Source organism: Carassius auratus, chromosome 14, assembly GCF_003368295.1.
Source record: "Carassius auratus strain Wakin chromosome 14, ASM336829v1, whole genome shotgun sequence".
Taxonomy (NCBI): domain Eukaryota; kingdom Metazoa; phylum Chordata; class Actinopteri; order Cypriniformes; family Cyprinidae; genus Carassius; species Carassius auratus.
The window spans coordinates 22,102,586-22,121,255 of NC_039256.1; the positions used below are offsets into that span (position 1 = coordinate 22,102,586).

Here is an 18,670-nt window from a genome sequence, read left to right on the forward strand (position 1 = left end):
ACATAAAAACCATGCAAAATATGAATAAATAATGGTAGTACACGCTGTTTTGCACACTTGAATGGCTGTTCTATCCTGTCCACCCCAGTCATAAGTTATAAGCCAGCTGTAAAGCTTGCTGAACAATGTATGGTGCTATACATATGACTTAAATAGTAAATAATAATACTCTATATAATATAGTGCATAAGTTATATGGACAAGCAATTGGGTAGACTTTTAACTACAAACTTTTGTTAAATAAATAAATAAAACACAACTAATAATCATTTGAAGATTCCTTTTAAAAAAAAAAAAAACCCTCATGTCGTTCCAAACCCGTAAGACCTCCGTTCACCTTCGGAAACACAGTTTAAGATATTTTAGATTAGTCCGAGAGCTCTCAGTCCCTCCATTGAATCTGTGTGTATGGTATACTGTACATGTCCAGAAAGGTAAGAAATCATCCAAAGTAATCCATGTGACATCAGAGAGTCAGTGAGAATTATGGACTACTTTGATGATGTTTTTCTTACCTTTCTGGACAAGGACTGTATACCGTACACACAGTTTCAATGGAGGGACTGAGAGCTCTCGGACTAATCTAAAATATCTTAAACTGTGTTCCGAAGATAAATGGAGGTCTCACGGGTTTGGAACGACATGAGGGTGAGTTATTAATGACATAATTTGGATTTTTGGGTGAACAAACCCTTTAACCAGCACCAACCATTTTGAATTGTAATAATGTTTCACAATATTACTGTTTTTACTGTATTTTTACCAAAAATACCAAAGGCAGCTTTGGTGAGCATGGGAGGCTTCTTTCAGAACCATTAAAAAATCTTACCAACCCCAAACTTTTGAACAGTAGTGTATTTCTTTAAATTTGCACACATACAGTATCCCTTAGTGACATGGCCTGGACCATTTTTTCCTCTTCTGAATTCTTGATGACACTTTCATGAGTGTCTTTTTACCCAGCTCTTATTCTGACTGTCCTTCCCTCACCTTTGTTCTCTTTTCTCTTAATCTCAGTGTCTCACGCATATACATCTCTGTCAGCACCTTCTGAGCCTGTCGAAAAGTTCTCCAGCCTTCACAAAACTGTCAGTCGATTATGCACAGTCTCTCTTTTGCTTTCTTTTACACTATCACCTTTCAAAGCCCACTGAACTCATCCGAGGGACACAGTCTCTTGCCGCAAGAAGAATTGCCTCTTGTAGCTGAGGTTCCTGCTCAGTGCCAGTGAATTCTGCCAAGGGGCAGAACTGTTTTGCATGTGTTTAGATACTTGAATCATTAATCTAAGCAGATCATTCAACTACAGTATGTGCAATGGAAGCTTTCAAGGGGGATTTCATTTATGTGCACACAGACAGACATAAAGCACAGGCCTGTCTGGCTTTTAAAGGCAACATAAGCAGAAACAGCACTGTTAGGGTAACACACATGCATCTACTCTGCAACTGTCTGGCATACACAGTGGAATGTGTATTTATTTTCATATGCAATTTGGTGTGAGGGCTCTGATCTGAGGACAGTTTATCTCTCGGTGAACACTCAGTGTAATGAGAGGGATGCTGGGATACGCACAAGGTTGCATCACTAAGTCTCTTACAGTGTAAATCGGCCTGACATCTGCCATCCCTTGTGAGAATTTATGAGTTTGTGTGAATAAAAAAGACTGGGTGAGTGTGTGTTTGCGTTGACAAAACTAGGGCAGACGTGTAAAGACACATACACACATACACACACACACGTTCACTTACTAACCTTAAGACAGATATAGAGCAGACACAGTCTCACATTGTTACAGCTTCCTAAATTCACGTGATCATACTGCTGAGGTACTTAAGGACAGCAGCTGAAAAGACCAGCTTATACTAGCATGGTCTTTCTGGTAAGGCTAGTTGACTTATTGGTCAAGCCACTTAAGAAGCATGTTGAGGACACCAGCATAAGTACAACATGCAAAACACAACATGCTAAATTGAACCTTTTCTCTGTGTAACTTATTAACTTAAAAAAAATAAAAAAAAAAAAAAAAAAAATAATAATAATATAATAATATATATATATATATATATATATATATATATATATATATATATATATATATATATATATACACACACAAACATTTAGTTTTATATATGTATTTAATGTATGTAATGCAACAGAATGTAAAATATATATATTTTTACATGTTGTTTAGAGATATATATATATATATAAACATATTCATGTGCTAATTTTTTTGTAATATTTCCTTTGTATAAATTATGTTTATCAAATAGATTTGTCCTGTTTAGTGTGCCAGAAAACAAATTTGATTACAATTGTATTTTTTAGCTTAGAAAGAATTTGGCCTGAAAATTCCCTGAAGAATTTAAATCCGTTTTTTAAATTGCAGCTCATCTGTTATTTAACCTCATTTCTTTTATTGTGTCTGAAAATCAAAGTGCATCAGTCTGCTCCTACTGAATTACTTTATTCCCCTGTGTGTGTGTGTGTGTGTGTGTGTGAGAGAGAAAGAAAGACAGACAGAGAGAGAGACACATAGATATTTATGCTCCGCCTTACTCAGTCAGAGAGACACTCTCTCCTCCCTTGTTTTCTGAAAGCACAAAGCATTGTTCTCTCACAGTAGATAATTACTGCAGTCATACAACTAACAGTATTCAAGCCTCTAAATTAATTGTTAGTCTTCCATAGTGCTTCCTTTTCTCCCCTTACACTGTCGCCATAAGGTCAGGGACGGTCTTAAATCAGATTGTCTCTGACAGGCTGAGAGAGTTATGATAGAACAGGATTAGGCCTTAAAGCTGAACACAACATTTTCCAATTGATTGCTATTGAATCCCAGATCATGCTTTCTTAACAACATTTAGTCTAAAGCCTCTGTAAGCTCTTATAAAAGGAATGAGATGGGATTTAAGGCCTGGAAAGATTTGTTGCATATTAGACCACAGGTACATTGTAAAAAATAAGATACAAAGCTAAAATTAAAACTTGAAAATCTGATTGGATAGGCCATGTTCAAAGGGGTCAGAGTTTGTAGCTGGACTTTATGTGCACAGTGATTTTACAGTGGTTTTTAGGAGTTCACTTTGCATCTTAACTATGGAAAAATCTCTTCAATGCAAAGGCTCATGTGGCTTATTGCTTCATGATTTTTCATTTTTGCCAATTTTTAAAGCATGCAATATGTATCCCCTCTAATTTCTTCAGTGTTATTCATCGTGATACAGAAAGTTGTCTTATCAAATGTGTCATAGTGATGTGCCACTAACCGGCAGCCTTCCCACTGCTCAAAGTCACGGTTAGTCTTTTTTTAGGTCCTGCTCACCTTGAAATCTATAGGCGGTGCCATGGAAACCACCGTGTTACATCTTTCAAAAAGATTTTACACCTTGTGCAAATGCTAACTGCCTATTTCATTAAGGAGAAACAAGTTTCTATCAAATAAGGCATCAAGTGAACAGCTGTTGTGCTGTAGACCACAGATATTCGTTTAATAACAGTTTATGTCACAAAGCTAGTTTGTGTGCTTACTGCATCCTGTACTATATTTGCTCAGAACAGTTTTGACAGTCAGTATGCAGCATTAGATTCGGTGAAATAGACACATTTCACTTTGCTATCTGAGAAATGTCATTCAGTTGAACCAATGCAGTGCTAAGAGTATAATAGTTGCATTAGAGTTACATTAGAAGCAGTTATTGAAGAAACAGTCGTGATATATGGAACAAAAATGAAATACACATACTCATGTGTCTCATGGGTTCAATAACACCAAGGGAAAAAATATGGATGTGGCCAATGGGGTAAGTGCCTCAGGATCGTCAGGGTCAAGGTCTGCCAAAGAATATAGTTCCACCAATCTCACCTGATAGGTGTTAATATGTCATATATGTAGTAGATATATATTGCAGCCTAATATATAGCAAGTTTGGAGTTATGTGGGCTATGTGTTAAATGGTACCAATGGTAGTAGAGAATCAGTATTATTATTATTATTATTATTATTATCATTATCATTATCATTATCATTATCATTATCATTATTAAATAATTTATACTTTAACCAGCAAGGACCCCTTAAATTGATAAAAAAATAACAGACTGCTGCAAAAGATTTCAGTTTCAAAAGAATGGTGTTCTTTTGAACGTTCTGTCTGGAAAAACACATTTCATGCTTTCCACATGATTTCTGAAGGCTCATGTGACACTGAAGACTAGAGTAATGTAGGGAAATCTCTGCTGAAAATCCAACTTTGCATCACAGGAAAAAAAATAATTTTAAAGTATATTAAAATAGAAAACATTTATTTTAAATTTTAATAACGTTTCACAATTTTTCAGTTTTTTTCTGTATTTTTGATCAAATAAATAGACTTAACAGACTTATTTCAAAAACATGCATGTGTATATATTATTTTATACAGTGTAAAACATGTGCATATATTATGTGTATATATTATTGTATACAGTGTAAACAAAAATAATACAACAAATAAATAAAACAACTAAAGAAATAAAAACAAATAATATCAATATAATATCATGCTATTTTTACATTATTTGGCTATCACAATTGCAGCAAGAAGTGGCTAGTGACCGTTAAACAACACAGCTGAACACTGGCCTTGTGGGATGAGCATGAAGTTTTCTCGTATCATAAGTCATGAACCATTCAAAAGGCTTGATTTTAGATTTGACTGTCTTTGGCTTCTAGGGTTTGTCTCTCGATCAATCCTGACAGACCTTTTTGGCTCTCTTCTAAATTGCTTTGCCCTCATCCACTGAACTTGAAGTACACAAACAGGGAAGACCCAAGACGAGCAGCCATTTTAGCCCTTGCTCTGTTTCTACCTGCCTGCACTGTCTTCGTCTCCTAAATCCCGTCTCGGAAGTGAACACACTGTTCTTTCAGCTCCAGTAGGCCTCTGATGTTTTATTCAGCATCTCCTCTAAAAGCTGAAGGGACAGCACAGACTTGTCCGGTTGCCTCTCCCTTCAACGATCGATACGTCCGTGTCTCAGAGTCCCCCGCGTCATCTTTCCTCTCTCGCAGAGTGCTCCCCACTTCCTCTGTTTGGTATTCCAGAGCAGGAGCCACAGTGTAGATCCATCAGCAAAGGCTAGAGATGAAGGGAAGAACCGAGAGAGACACACAAATGGAGACAGTATGACTTCTCTCAAGAGTTTCTCAGAAATGCAGCTGAATTACAGACTCCGTTTCACAAAACTGGCATCTCTTTTGAACTCTTTTTTGATAGCTAGTTTATCTCTCTAAACTTTGACAGATTCTGTGAGCTGCATCACCTGTGCTTCTAAATAGGCGGATGAAAACTTGATTTATATTGTAAGTGTGGTAAATCACAGCCAGTTCATCTGTAGACCTTCATTATACCCCGTCAGCTCAGAAGCCTCAGTCATAACTCACAGCGCTGGACCATAATTGTTTGCATATGTTGCCCTAGCCACATTTAATTCCTAATTTTTTCAGGCACATTATCTAAAATCTGATATGTATTAAATAATGCCAGAGGATTTTATTTAAACCGACTACTTTTGAATGTTAGTGTTGCGTAACAGTGAACAAACCTTTTCTTTTCTCACTTGATGACTTTTCTCACTTTTGTTTTTTGGACATATATGTTTATAAAATATAATGCATAAGTTTAGGGAACCTTTTCAAAAATATGATGCTATAGCTATATATTTTGATGTGTAAATACCCATTATATAGTGTGAAGAAAAGGAGGGTAGTCACAGAATTTACACTTTTTCGGTCGGGTCTTAGGAACACAGAACTGAGGGTAATCGAAATGGTCTTTATTAATCCACCAGGAAGACACATGTATGGAACTGGTAGACCCCACAAAACTGAACAGAAAGGACATGGGCTTATAAAAGGCAGGATAACAAGGAACAGACAGGTAGAGGGAATCAATTATAATCAAACTAAACAAGGACAGGAAACAGACCAAATAAGGAAAAATAGAAAATGACATTTATGATCATAATCACAATCCCATTACGTCTAATTCTATAGCAGGAGCCACATAGGTTCATGCAGTACTAAAATGGTCATGTTATTCTCACTGCATGCTCACCACCAGATCATTCAGTCCTTCCTGTCTAAGATATCAACGTGAGAGGACAGACAATGGCAGCGTGCATGTGGAGCATGCCTGGGGCATGAATTATGCCTGTGTGTTTGTGTGTGATGTGAGATTTCCCTTATGGATGCTGCATAGATGCAGTCAGCAAGACTGGTAATTACCAGTTGTCTAAACAGACAGATGGAATTAAGAAAGAGTGAAAGCAATTTACTGAACGCTTGTTTTGGAGCGAGGAGCTAGAGTGTGCAAGAGCATGCGAGAGAGAGAAAGATTACCTGACACTGTGTGTTAGCACCTCTGCTTGACGTTTTTATCTTTCACTCTCCTGTCACTAGCATCAGGTGCTACTCTTTCACCCTCCTGACAGGATACATCTTGCCCTCTGGCCTTCCTTCTTCTACCTTCCACCTCTCCTTCCTCTTCCTCTCTCTCTGTTTCTGTCTCCTCTTCTACCTCTCATCGAAGAGAAGGTCATCCAGGGGAGATGCCCTTCTGAGATGGCTTACATAACTCAGGCTGACATATGGATCTTTTAGCATGTTTTTGCTCAGCAAACTCCAGCTGTGCTCAGCTTGGGCGGTGACGGCACCCTCCTCAGTCTCCTTTCGGTGTGAATCATGTCAAGAAACATCATTTTCGGTGACCCGTGTAAAAGCTACAGCTGACATGCACTTATCCTAAGCCACTGATGCTTGGGTGGTTTACACACACTGGCCAATTAGCTATCAAGGGATTGCAGATTGTGTTGTGTGGCGGGAAGGAGGATTGTCGCACAGCAGCATCTGATCACAGTAACTCCAGCCTAGACCAATAAATTATAATGGAATGAATAATTATCAGAATGAATTACTATCAAACTGTCACATAAAGGGTATTAAACTCAATGCTATTTTAACAACCTATAAATAAATAAATAATTTTGTGTATTTGTATATAAAATGTCCCTAGTGAATGTGCCCGGCAATTGCTAAAATTCAGCTAAATTGGAAAAACAAATGTTGTACTTAATTAAGCAGAAGTAGCACTAAAGAGAGTATGGGCAAAGAAAGACAAGTTTCTTGGTTGATCAGTTGAAAGTAGTCGAGGTAGAAGTGAATAGTGAGGTATGAGCTTGAGAATGTTTGCATGTGTTAAGAGCACATTACTAACAGTAGGTTTTTAAATTCCCTGTTTTTATGGCTGTATTATTATTATTTTTTAAATTATTATTTTACTTCCTTTTATGTAAAGCACTAACATAAATACACAATAATATTGTCATTGTGAATGAAATGTGCTATAGAAATAAACTTGCCTTGCCTAAAGTCCAATCGAAGATACTGTACACTTAGTATATTTGATTGTGCTAAAGTGGAAACATTGCAAGTATACTTTAGACACACTTTAAATATTTTGAATTTGAAGACCGATGTTATTCAGAGATCATACAATCCTCATCAAAAGTGACATTAAAACACATTTTGGACTTAATATTAAGAAATGTGCATTGTGCACATGTTGTACACCAAATAAAGTTTAATTATAATATTTATATCAGTCTTGAGTTATCCCTCAGTAAATATGTTAACAGATTTGAAGTATTTATTAAATATATCTCTTTTTACTAGGAGGAATATATAAAATATACTGGATATTTAATCTAATTTTAAATAGATAAATGCAATATTAAATATTATGCTTAATAGATCAATTTGATATGTATTATTCAAAATATATTTTATTTTATTCAATAAAAAACATGTTATTATACGTCCTGCCTAGTCTTGTCCTCTAAAATGTTGAGATTGAATGCTATAAAATTGCTTTAAAGCAATTGCCTTTAGTTTTAAAGCAGATGTTTAAATAACTAAATGGACAAAATAACTGTTATCTGGAAAGAGTGGAACTGTTCTGTAGTGGAATGTTCTCTGATCACAGTTAATGCCTTTTTTTAATCTTGTAAGCAGTGCTGGGGAAAGTTAATTTTAAAAGTAAAGCATTGCTAAATTGTGTAACTTTTTATGGAATGAACTGCATTTGTGATTTCTCAAAGACCTGACTTATTAATAATATATTTCTTTGTCGTTTGTCTTTCAAGATCAACTATCGATTTTATCAGTTACTGCAAGCTGATTATTTTTGCACATACTGAACAGGAGCACTGGGCAAGTTTTTATGAGTTTTTATCTTATTTATCAAAAATCTTATTGGGTTAATGTTTTAATGACAGGTAGCTTCAAGCGTCAGCCGAACCCATGACTTCTTACCTGTAGAGCTACACAGTGGTCCACACCATGCACATCTGCAATGGTACTCCAGCCATAAGTAGAGACAGACGATCTGTCTCCTCTAGGAATCATTGTGGCATATCACTCCCCGAGGTGCTTCCGAAATCCAGTTTCTGTCTCATATGTGCCACAGCTGATTCAGAGCCACTCATGTTATAAATGTCCTTGTGTTTAAAATGCAGCTGGTGTTAGGAAGAACTGATCCTAAATCAGGTGTGGAAATAAAACTGAGATTTGAGTGACTTAGGGTGGATATTGGTGGGAGTAATGCATCTCAGCGCAGGTGAAACGGGGCCTAAGGGTACACTAAACCTTTTAGAGTCTGAAAGCTGGAAACAGAATCTCAGCGCTGTGTTTTAAAGTTTGCCTTGAGGAGGGTTCTGCATTCTGCAGGGGCCCATATTAGGAATAAAAAGGTGCTAAAATGGAAATTGTGGTGTATAATTATTTAGAATCAAGATTGAATACACAGAAGAACAGAGTGGACTAATGATTTCATTGGTGTAGTTAATTTCCTTTTGACCATGATTAATTTTCCTTAGCTTTTTCCTTGCTGAATTCTTTTAAATGTCATTTGCCTCATTGTTAATATCAGCATGCACTACAGTTCAAAAGTTTTGGGACATTACTTTTATTCAGCAAAGACTCATAAAATTGATCTACAGTGACAGTAAAGTGGTTTACATTGTTACACATATTTTTATTTCAAAATTGATGTTGATTCTATTCCCCTAAGAATCCAGTAAACATATCACGTTTTCCACAAAAACACATATTTCGCAGGAACTGGTTTGATATAAATAAATAAATGTTTCTTGAGCACAAAATCAACCTATCAAAATAATTTCTGAAGGATCATGTGACACTGAAGACTGAGGTAAAGGGTGCTGAAAATTTATCCTTGCCATCACTGGAATAAAATAAACTTTAAAATATATTTAAAATAAGTTATTTTAAATAGTAATAATATTTCACAATTTTACAGTTTGTAATGTTTTTTTTTTATTATAAATATAACCCTTTTCCGAAAGCCTGATACCAAACTTTGTTATTTAGATGGATGTACTGTTTATTTGAGCTCTATTAAACTTTAGCTGCCTTTTTAACACAAAACTATATATATATACAGTATATATATTGTACAGACCAAAAGTTTGGACACACCTTCTCATTCAAAGAGTTTTCTTTATTTTCATGACTATGAAAATTGTAGATTCACACTGAAGGCATCAAAACTATGAATTAACACATGTGGAATTATATATGGAATTATATACATAACAAAAAAGTGTGAACAACTTAAAATATGTCATATTGTAGGTTCTTCAAAGTAGCCACCTTTTGCTTCGATTACTGCTTTGCACACTTACTCTCTTGTCATTCTCTTGATGAGCTTCAAGAGGTAGTCACCTGAAATGGTCTTCCAACAGTCTTGAAGGAGTTCCACGAGAGATGCTTAGCACTTGTTGGCCCTTTTTTCCTTAAAACTGCCGTCCAGCTCACCCCTAAACTATCTCGATGGGTTCAGGTCCGGTGATTGTGGAGGCCAGGTCATCTGGCGCAGCACCCCATGCAGTTTTCAATTACATGTTTGTTTTGTTTTTTGAGGAAGAATTAAAATTGTGTACATGAGTTAAGTTGCTTCCTCTCATCATCAGCAAGGGATTCAACCCAACAAACACCTGGCATGGGTCCTTTATTCTCTGTGCCACTCAATATATCACAAGATATCTGGAGTAATAGCTTGAAGAACATCTTTGTTTATCCTGTGGAATGGCATTGTAATATTTGTATGATTTGGCGCAATGTATTTATCTTTTTTTCTTCTTACAGGCAGGGATGATCAGAACTGAACAGGAGGAGTTTTTCATTGAGCCAGTGGAAACGGGACATCATGTGACTGAGCAGGAGGAAGAGGATGGTGGCCGTTCTCACATTGTGTACCGTTCTGCTGCTGTGAAGAAGCCTCCTGTTAGCTCACTAGCTGCAGACTTCCACTCCAAAGGTTAGTGCTATCCAGCAGCTGTTCTGTGTTTATGTTAACCTGTATATTTTGCCTGAACATGCTAAACAATTCCCCTGCTTGTAAAGAAAACATGAAATACTTCTGTTATGTAGTTGTACCATTGTTGCAATGTCTACTTTTTCAGTATTTCTAAAGCTTTTGATTTCAAATCTAGCAGTTTTGAAGAGCGTTTGCAAAATAGTTGCACTGACATTTACTGTCAGTGTGGTTATAACTGTGGTAGACATGCATTGTTAACCCAAAGAGACAAAGGAGGCCTCTGGTCAGCTTGGGTTTCACTGTTTGGATCATAGTCCAGTGACTGCCAAGCTGAGTCCAACATCATGCATTGCTTTCAATGAAGTGCCACGTTGAAGAAAAAGAGTGTTTTCTACCAGTAATTGTGAGTCATGTAATTGAATAGGAATTTGGGTTCTGAAATCTGTTATAAAACAGCCACTCTGTAAAATTGATTGTATTGTTTAAAGTTTTCTTTTTAAATACTTAAATCTTCATGGTAGGTGAATAACAGATTTATTTTGATAAAAAATAAATAAATAAATAAATACTATAGCAAATATAGCTGCAAGCGGCAATTACTGGACCAGGCACTACAGAATCAAGCTTCAGGCCATCAGCAGGAATGAGTAATTAAAACCATTTTAAGATTATTTTAGGCAAAATGGCTGAAAAATCATAAATACAACCACTTATAATATGATTTAATTGACTTATTACTGTTGATCAGTAGGTGGCACTGTTAACAAATTAATGTGGCATGGTCAGTGTGAGGTGACAATGGCACATCCCAAGTTTGGTGTCAATATGTCAAATATTTGGAGAGATACAGCCTGAGATGCAGTTTGGCACTATGCCTAAAATTTTTAGCTGCGCTGTATGAAAACGGTTTTGTCTATCGACACAAAATCCACAGCTTTTTGTCGGCACAGTCTGAAGATCATCTGACTAGATTTTGGTGAAAATCGGACCAAGAGTTGTTGAGAAGTGCAAAAAAGTAGGTTTTCAACATAAATCAAAATGGCTGACAGTAAGTTTGGCTTATTATGACATAATTGATATGTATGTTGTTGGCATGACCCAAGGAATATTTTGAGAACAATTTCTTTACAATAGGTCAATGCAATCCAAAGGTATTAGCATTATTGAACATTTTATAATTAAGGATTAATGAATGGTTTATTAATCCAGACGAGTTGGTGGCGCTGTTACCAAATTGTTGTGGCATGAGAAATTTGAGGTGACAATGGCACATATAAAGTTTGGTGTAAATATGTCAAATCTTTGCAGACATACAGCCTCAGATACATTTTGGCATTTTTTCAACAAATTTGATGGTGCGCTAAATTAAAAAAACATTTCGTATATTGACACGAAATCCAAAGCTGGTTGGTGAAAATTGGACTAACAGTCTAGGAGGAGTTTGAAAAAGTAGGTTTTCAACATGAATCAAAATGGTGGACAGGAAGTTTTTATTAGCATTTTTGTAAACTTTTTTATAACTTTAACATAACACTAGTTTCGTAATGATACTCTAATGCGTTTGTAAAATACCCAAATGCCCAAAATGGCTGACATGGTAAACTGGGTATCATTTGATTCAACACAATGCACCAAATCTGAAGAGACCAGTTTGTGATTTTTGGCCAAGCCATTAAGAAGTTATGAGCAAAAATATGCATTTTTCGTATCTCCTGACCACTAGGGGGCACTGCATCGAAACACTACAGGTAACCTCAGGCCATGCTTGTTACAACATACACCAAGTTTGGTCTCAATACGCCAAACCGTTGCGGAGATGTTGCGTGTTATTCCAGAACATTTTGAAGAATCAACTTTTTGACATGGTCTGAAGATGATCGGATTAACCATCTAGGAAGAGATAGAAAAAGTAGTTTTTTCAAACATCCAAAAGTAGAAAAAAAAATTAAACCTAAACCTAAAGGGATTTTTTAATTTTGGGGTTCATCCGACTTGGCATGAGCCAAGGATTCAGAGAAAAATAGAATGTTCCTTCTGTACCTTATGGTTCAAAAGTTATTAGCATGACATTTTTTAAAGTTTGGAGAAGTGGTGGTGCTAGAGAGTTTGATTTAGAGACTTCAAATTTGCTATGGTTAATGTTGACACTGTCTTCCATCAGTGTGCCAAATTTCACAACTTTCCCTCAAGCTGTTCTATGGGCTGCCATAGACTTGCGGTGGAAGAAGAAGCAGAATAATAATAAGAATCCTAACGATAACAATAGGTGCCTAAACACCTTCGGTGTTTGGCCCCTAATAACAAGAAAGTCTTGAGAAATCAAATGACTCAAATGAGAAATCAAATGTCATGAAAAATCTAATAATTTTTTATTTTATTTAATGCTGTACTATGAATACGAAATTAACTATCTCTTATGCTTTTAATGGCAAATTTAAATTTTGGATAGCTTTTGAGCATTTAAACATGCTGTCAATTGAATGCTTACAAGTGACATTTTGCAACACTGCCAAGCAGCTGTTGAGATGTTGTTAGCACCATTTGGCCATGTACTTATTCAGGAGGTAGAAAATCAATTCAAAACCTCTCTTCAGTTGCTCTCTGCATGCACAAGGCTTAGTCAATTTCAGCTGTGCTTTCCTCTGCTTATAATGAGTTTATGTCATAGCTATTGCATGTTTTTAACCCAAGCTGCATGTCAGTACATCTGTGGTGTAAAGCCCTCTGAAATGTAGTGACTATTGGTACTTTTTTCACTTTTTTTTTAAGGATACGTTTTGCAAGTGGTGATATTCTTAGCATGCTTCATTCATTTATTCATTTATTCTTATTATTGTTTACATTTTAACCTTTCTGCACAGCTTTTATTGGCCTTCTATTTATGGGATTTGATTTTGTTGAACAATTTTCACGCTTCACTTCAGTCAGCAGATTTTAGCATGATTAACAACAACAACAACAACAACAACAAAAAAAAAAAAAACATTGACATTTGGCTGTATAATTGTTTAATAATTGTTTTTTCTTCCTAACAAATCATTTACAGTAGCTGCTCACTAAAAACCCTCAAATTAAAAGGGACATATAAATAATATTTGATTATGAAATATAATCAGAAGTAGATAACAGATTTTCATTCAAATTAGGGAAATTTTGGGTGCCCAGTAATCAGAAGGTGATAATGTGATCTTAAGCCAGAAGACTTAGACTGAGGGCCAGATTTACTAACAGCTTGTGCCAGCACAAACTGTCTTTTGTCATTAAAATAGTACTAACAGGATTTACTAAAGAAGAATCAGCACTGAAAAGGCATGGAAACAGTTATTTTGCACCTGACCTTATTGAATATGCATTTGTAGGAGTTTCCCTTTCAGATGCAAAATTTATGCGAGGAGAGTATTAAAATGAAGCATGCAATGCAATTTACTAATGTTTGTGCTCGTCAAAATACTGGTATTTACACCATTATTTATCACACAAAACACCATCTAAAATCTAAAATCAGGTGTTAATTTGCACTGCTCTTGGTAGATTGAACTGGTCATTATGGCCTTTGTGCTCTAATGCTAATTTGCCCTGTTTAGTAAATCTGGCACTTTTTTTAATTTGCTTCATTGATTTCGAAGGGAATGGTATGTAATGAGGGGAAAAATTGCAAGAATGCTCTGTAATGCAACTAAAAGAATGAGAATGAGAGCCGTAGCGATGTAGCCAAATTGCAAAAATCACCAAATCAGATAACTCATGGTAGCCTACACAGTCGCTCTGATTTTATTTTGTCCTTGCGACCAAAATGTGTCATTTCACATTTAATGTCCAATTGATCACCTGAAGTTAAATCAATCTTGACCTTTAGCACTAGAGGCATTGACGCAATGGAGCTCAGATATGAGAGACATCATAACTTTCAGTCATTGCTGCATTGTGTAGCTGTGCATTGAACGGGTCCTGGAGTGTGCAGGGAATATGTAGGATTATGATGGTCTATTCTGAGCACTCGCACCCGACACCAGAGCCGCCAATAATAAAGGAATACACTTTATCTTAGCAAAGTGTAGACTGGTGTTAATGCTTTGTCACTGACACCTGCTTCTCAGCTGATTCCACTTCTGGAGTGTTATGGGGGGGGGGTTATGTTGTATGTGCATTTAATACATGCATCTCTGTACACATGCACAAAGTAGACTCTCTGTTGCTGTTGCTTGGTGAGCTGCAGTGTGCGCCTATGAAGCACTAGGGTGAGTCTGGATGGCGTGGGAAGCGACGCTTGGGAGGTGGTCGTGCTGCACTCTGCTGTGAAAAAGAGTTTTTCATGGCCAGACAGTCATGTGACGCAAAGACAACTTAACTGAGTTGTGTTCCTGCTATGCTGCATTTCATCTTCCCATATTTCCTACGAAGTGCTATAGCACTGTCCATTAACAACATCAGTTTAATGGGTGTTTATGAGTTGAACTAGGAGGTCTAACTGTTTTATACAATTCAATTTGTACCAATGTATTATTTGTTGAACACGAACATTATATAAATCATTTGAAATGACTAAATCTTTTTTTTTTTTTTTGGCAATTTATAGCAACAAGGACTGGGTGACTTATTGAAAAGTATTATGTTCATAAAGATTTAGGTAAAACTTCTCACTATTAACTAGTTGCTTATTAGCGTGCCTATTATAAACACATTGGCGGTTTATTAGTATTAATGACTAATAAACTGCCACATATTCCTCATGACCGTATTGTACATCCCTGATCCTACCCAATACCTACAGTAAACTTAACAACTATTTTACTAATTATTAATATGCAGCAAATTAGGAGTTTATTGAGGCAAAAGTCATATTCGATGCTTTGTCAATGCCGAGAATTGGACCTTAAAATAAATTGTAACTGGATTTTGCTGATTTTGTAAAATTAAGCAGCATTGTGAACATTGAGATGATTTCAATTATGTTTTCAAAAAACAACAAAAAACAGTGCCATTAGATCAGTTTTGCATGGTAATGCATATCTTTAAATAATCATAGTCATGAGTAGTAGAGAATGAGATACCAAGTAGCCCTAATTTAATAGATGTTATTAAAATCCGGTGCAACAGATTCATATAGTGTTAAATCACTGTTTTATTCTTTAAAAGAGTAAAATTGGTTTCACATAAACTGATTTATTTTTCAATAAATTAATACAAATTAACGACCTTAAACAGTTAATTTAGGTTTTACCACAGGAAGTATATTTAGGTTCATTTATTTAATGATTTAACATGTAATAAAAAAATGTAAATATTGTATTGTTATGAATTATCTTTTTTTAACTTCAATATACAGTCTATTATATACAATAATAATATTCAATATACCGTACACACATATATTCTTGCATAAAGGTGAAAATATTTATTTATTTTACTTTTATTTGTTGCTGTATTACCCAGCTTTAATAGCACTTTGTTTCCAGATATTAGATTCTATGTGGATTTCACGTCCTTTCCATTCTCCTCTTTATCAAGAGAATATTCTTTTGGTCAGTGGACTGCGACATGCACAGACAGATGGACCCCCATGAGGCTTATCCCACAATGCATCACCTGCTTCGACTGCTGCCTCACCCTAAGGATGTTCTCCAACTGAATACAGTTTGTCTTAATAACTCTGTGCTTTGTTTTTAATGGTCATGCTGCTTTTTCTTGTCTTGCAGTGAAGTTGAACTCTGTTTGGGTCACTGTTTGATGGTTCATTTGGTAGACCAGAAGTAGACAGCTGTCGAGAGGGTTTAATTTTACACAGTGTCTGTTTTTTTAGCCTTGTTTTGTTGATTTTGTCTGGAAAAAGTAGGTTGCAAGTGAAGCATCCAACAAATTAGTGTAGTAGCACTTAATTGTCACATTGTTATTCTGTCCATATTGGCAAATCCCCTCTGAGATGATGTGCACCACCCACATGAACAGGATAAATTAGTGACTCACTGAATCTCGTGTGTCATATTTGGCGAGTTGTGTTCGTTGTTTCATATGCTGTTTTATTATGTAAAAGACATTTCCATATTACTGTTTCCACTGCAAAAAAGGGGGGAATACAAAATGTTTTGAATCTGTCACACGTGATTTTAATAAGATGGTACCCTTAATAATAAAAATTCTACAAATGTTTGGCTTTATGTAGTGCAGTAATTAACTTTTTATTTATCGCTACATAACTGGTTCAGTAGAATTTCATTCTAAAACCTTCAGGTGATGTCACCTTATAAAGGCACCATAAGATCATTACTTGACTGATCCCTCCAGAATAACTTTAGAGTCTAGCAGGAATTGAACAAACAACCCTCTGGTTTCTAGTCCAGAGTCTTAACCACTACACCAAATATCCTGCTGAATCAATTTAACTGGCCTTTCCCCATTGTGACTGTTTTTCAAGCAAACCCGCAGGCTAAATAAGCAGCCATTTAATCCTGGTTCGACAGTGCCGCCTCCTACACAGTGACTGTCCAGGCCCATTACATCAAGTCTTGGGAGAATTGCACACGTAATGGACAGAAGTGAGGAAAGAAAACGGAAAAGAATTCTGTTTGAGAGTGTTACCCAGTGGGTCAATAAGAGGTCAGAACTGTTCATCACTTTTACTCTGTACGCCTGTTGTTTTAAATGCATTGTGGCAGAATTTGCAGTATTAAATGTTGTGGAAATGCTTAGGGGGGAATGGCCACACATACACACAATCACAACCAATTTAAATGTTATCTATCTCACTCAATTAATAGTTGTAGACTGTCACACATGCACAGATGGCATCCTGCAAACTCACTGGAAGTCAGCGAAAAAAGGAGCTCCACAATAAGTAGCATGGTACTACTTGAGATTATGTGTGTAATATTCTTTTTGGCCAGGCCTGTTCTTTCACAAAACATTTTCCTGTTTGCAAACCTATCCAGGATTTCAAAACCATCCTGACAGATTTGTTTCTGTCACGTTCTTTAGAATTTCTGCTTTTGTGTTCTAAGTGTAAACTCATATAGGTCTGGAATAACAACTAAATGATGGTGGTATTTTGAGTTTCACATTCAGTACCAAGTTCTACAGCTACAGTAACACAGATGTTCAAAAGGTTGTTTTCAACATTAGCTCTCCTGCACCTGGTTAAACCTCATCCAACTGTTAATCTGGATTTCATTCTGGGTTTGTCCCCTTCTCTCTTAGCAGCTCACGCTCTGGTAAGAATATCTGACTCACAAACTTTTACATTTTCAGCTGAGCGGAGCTGTTGGATTTCCCCGGTCACGAACAGGAACTGTGAGGACACACTTGTGGCCTTTGAACTACGTCCATGTACAACAAAAATGTTTGGGTTGGACCTTTCGAGAAGAGGCTATTTAACTTGAGTGTTTTTGTAGCTACTCCCAGACAAGAACTTGAGCAGTCTTCACCTAGAAAGAAGATTGAAAGCTTTTTTTGAAGAATCATTATGCATAAAAAATATTGCAACTGAACCTTGTCTCATACACACACAGACATTTTTTTTTTTATTACTATATTTTTTTTTTCTTAAAATATATTTCCTTTTGTATTCCATACATTTTCAGGGGTTTTTCCTATTCCTTTAATAAACCATCCAGTTTGTCTTCTCCCTTTCTCCACAGGTGGTCAGCTGGTATTCATAGTTACACCTATAGTATACAATTATTTCAGTCCTGCCATTTCCATCTGTATGTTCTGTAAGAAGTTCACTGGATTTGTTTGAACTGGACAGATTACAGGGTAGCACCAAAGCCACTTTTAGTGGTCTTTTTATGAGATCTTGACTCCAGAACATCTGTTCTGAAAGGCCTAATATTACAAAATAATAACACACCCAGTATTCCCAGAGATAGACCCATTGGAGTTGAACACCAGAGGAAGCAGCTGGTTGTAGGGACACTTCCTTCACTGAAACTCTATAATTTCCTTAAGCACTCTCTGTGACTCCGTTTCTGTTTCTATGCATCTTGCTTTCATGTTTCCATTCATTTGTAACAGCTGGAAAGAAGACATATTGATTATCGGAACAAAGTTTTTTTTTATTCTTTCTGTAGTCTGTGCTATGAGCTGTTGCATGTGTGTGTGTGTGTGTATATATATATATATATATATATATATATATATATATATATATATATATATATATATATAAATTCTATACAGTATAGGAATATATATCTGATAACATTGGATGCTATCTGAATACCAAAAGGTTCAAATATAAGTTCAAAAGTAGATTTTTGTTTTGAAATACAAGCAGTCAGTTTTGTTCAAAC

General features: G+C 35.9%; 1 protein-coding gene across 3 annotated transcripts in view; it reads left to right on the forward strand.

Annotated features, from left to right (window-relative positions):
• Positions 1 to 18,670, forward strand: part of LOC113114025 (A disintegrin and metalloproteinase with thrombospondin motifs 2-like) — a 118,928-nt gene that overhangs the window by 37,487 nt on the left and 62,771 nt on the right. For all 3 annotated transcript variants that reach the window (XM_026280711.1, XM_026280709.1, XM_026280710.1), the window contains exon 3: positions 10,214 to 10,385. In XM_026280711.1, the coding sequence (XP_026136496.1) occupies positions 10,214 to 10,385 (172 nt within the window). The remainder of the gene's footprint in view (positions 1 to 10,213; positions 10,386 to 18,670) is intronic.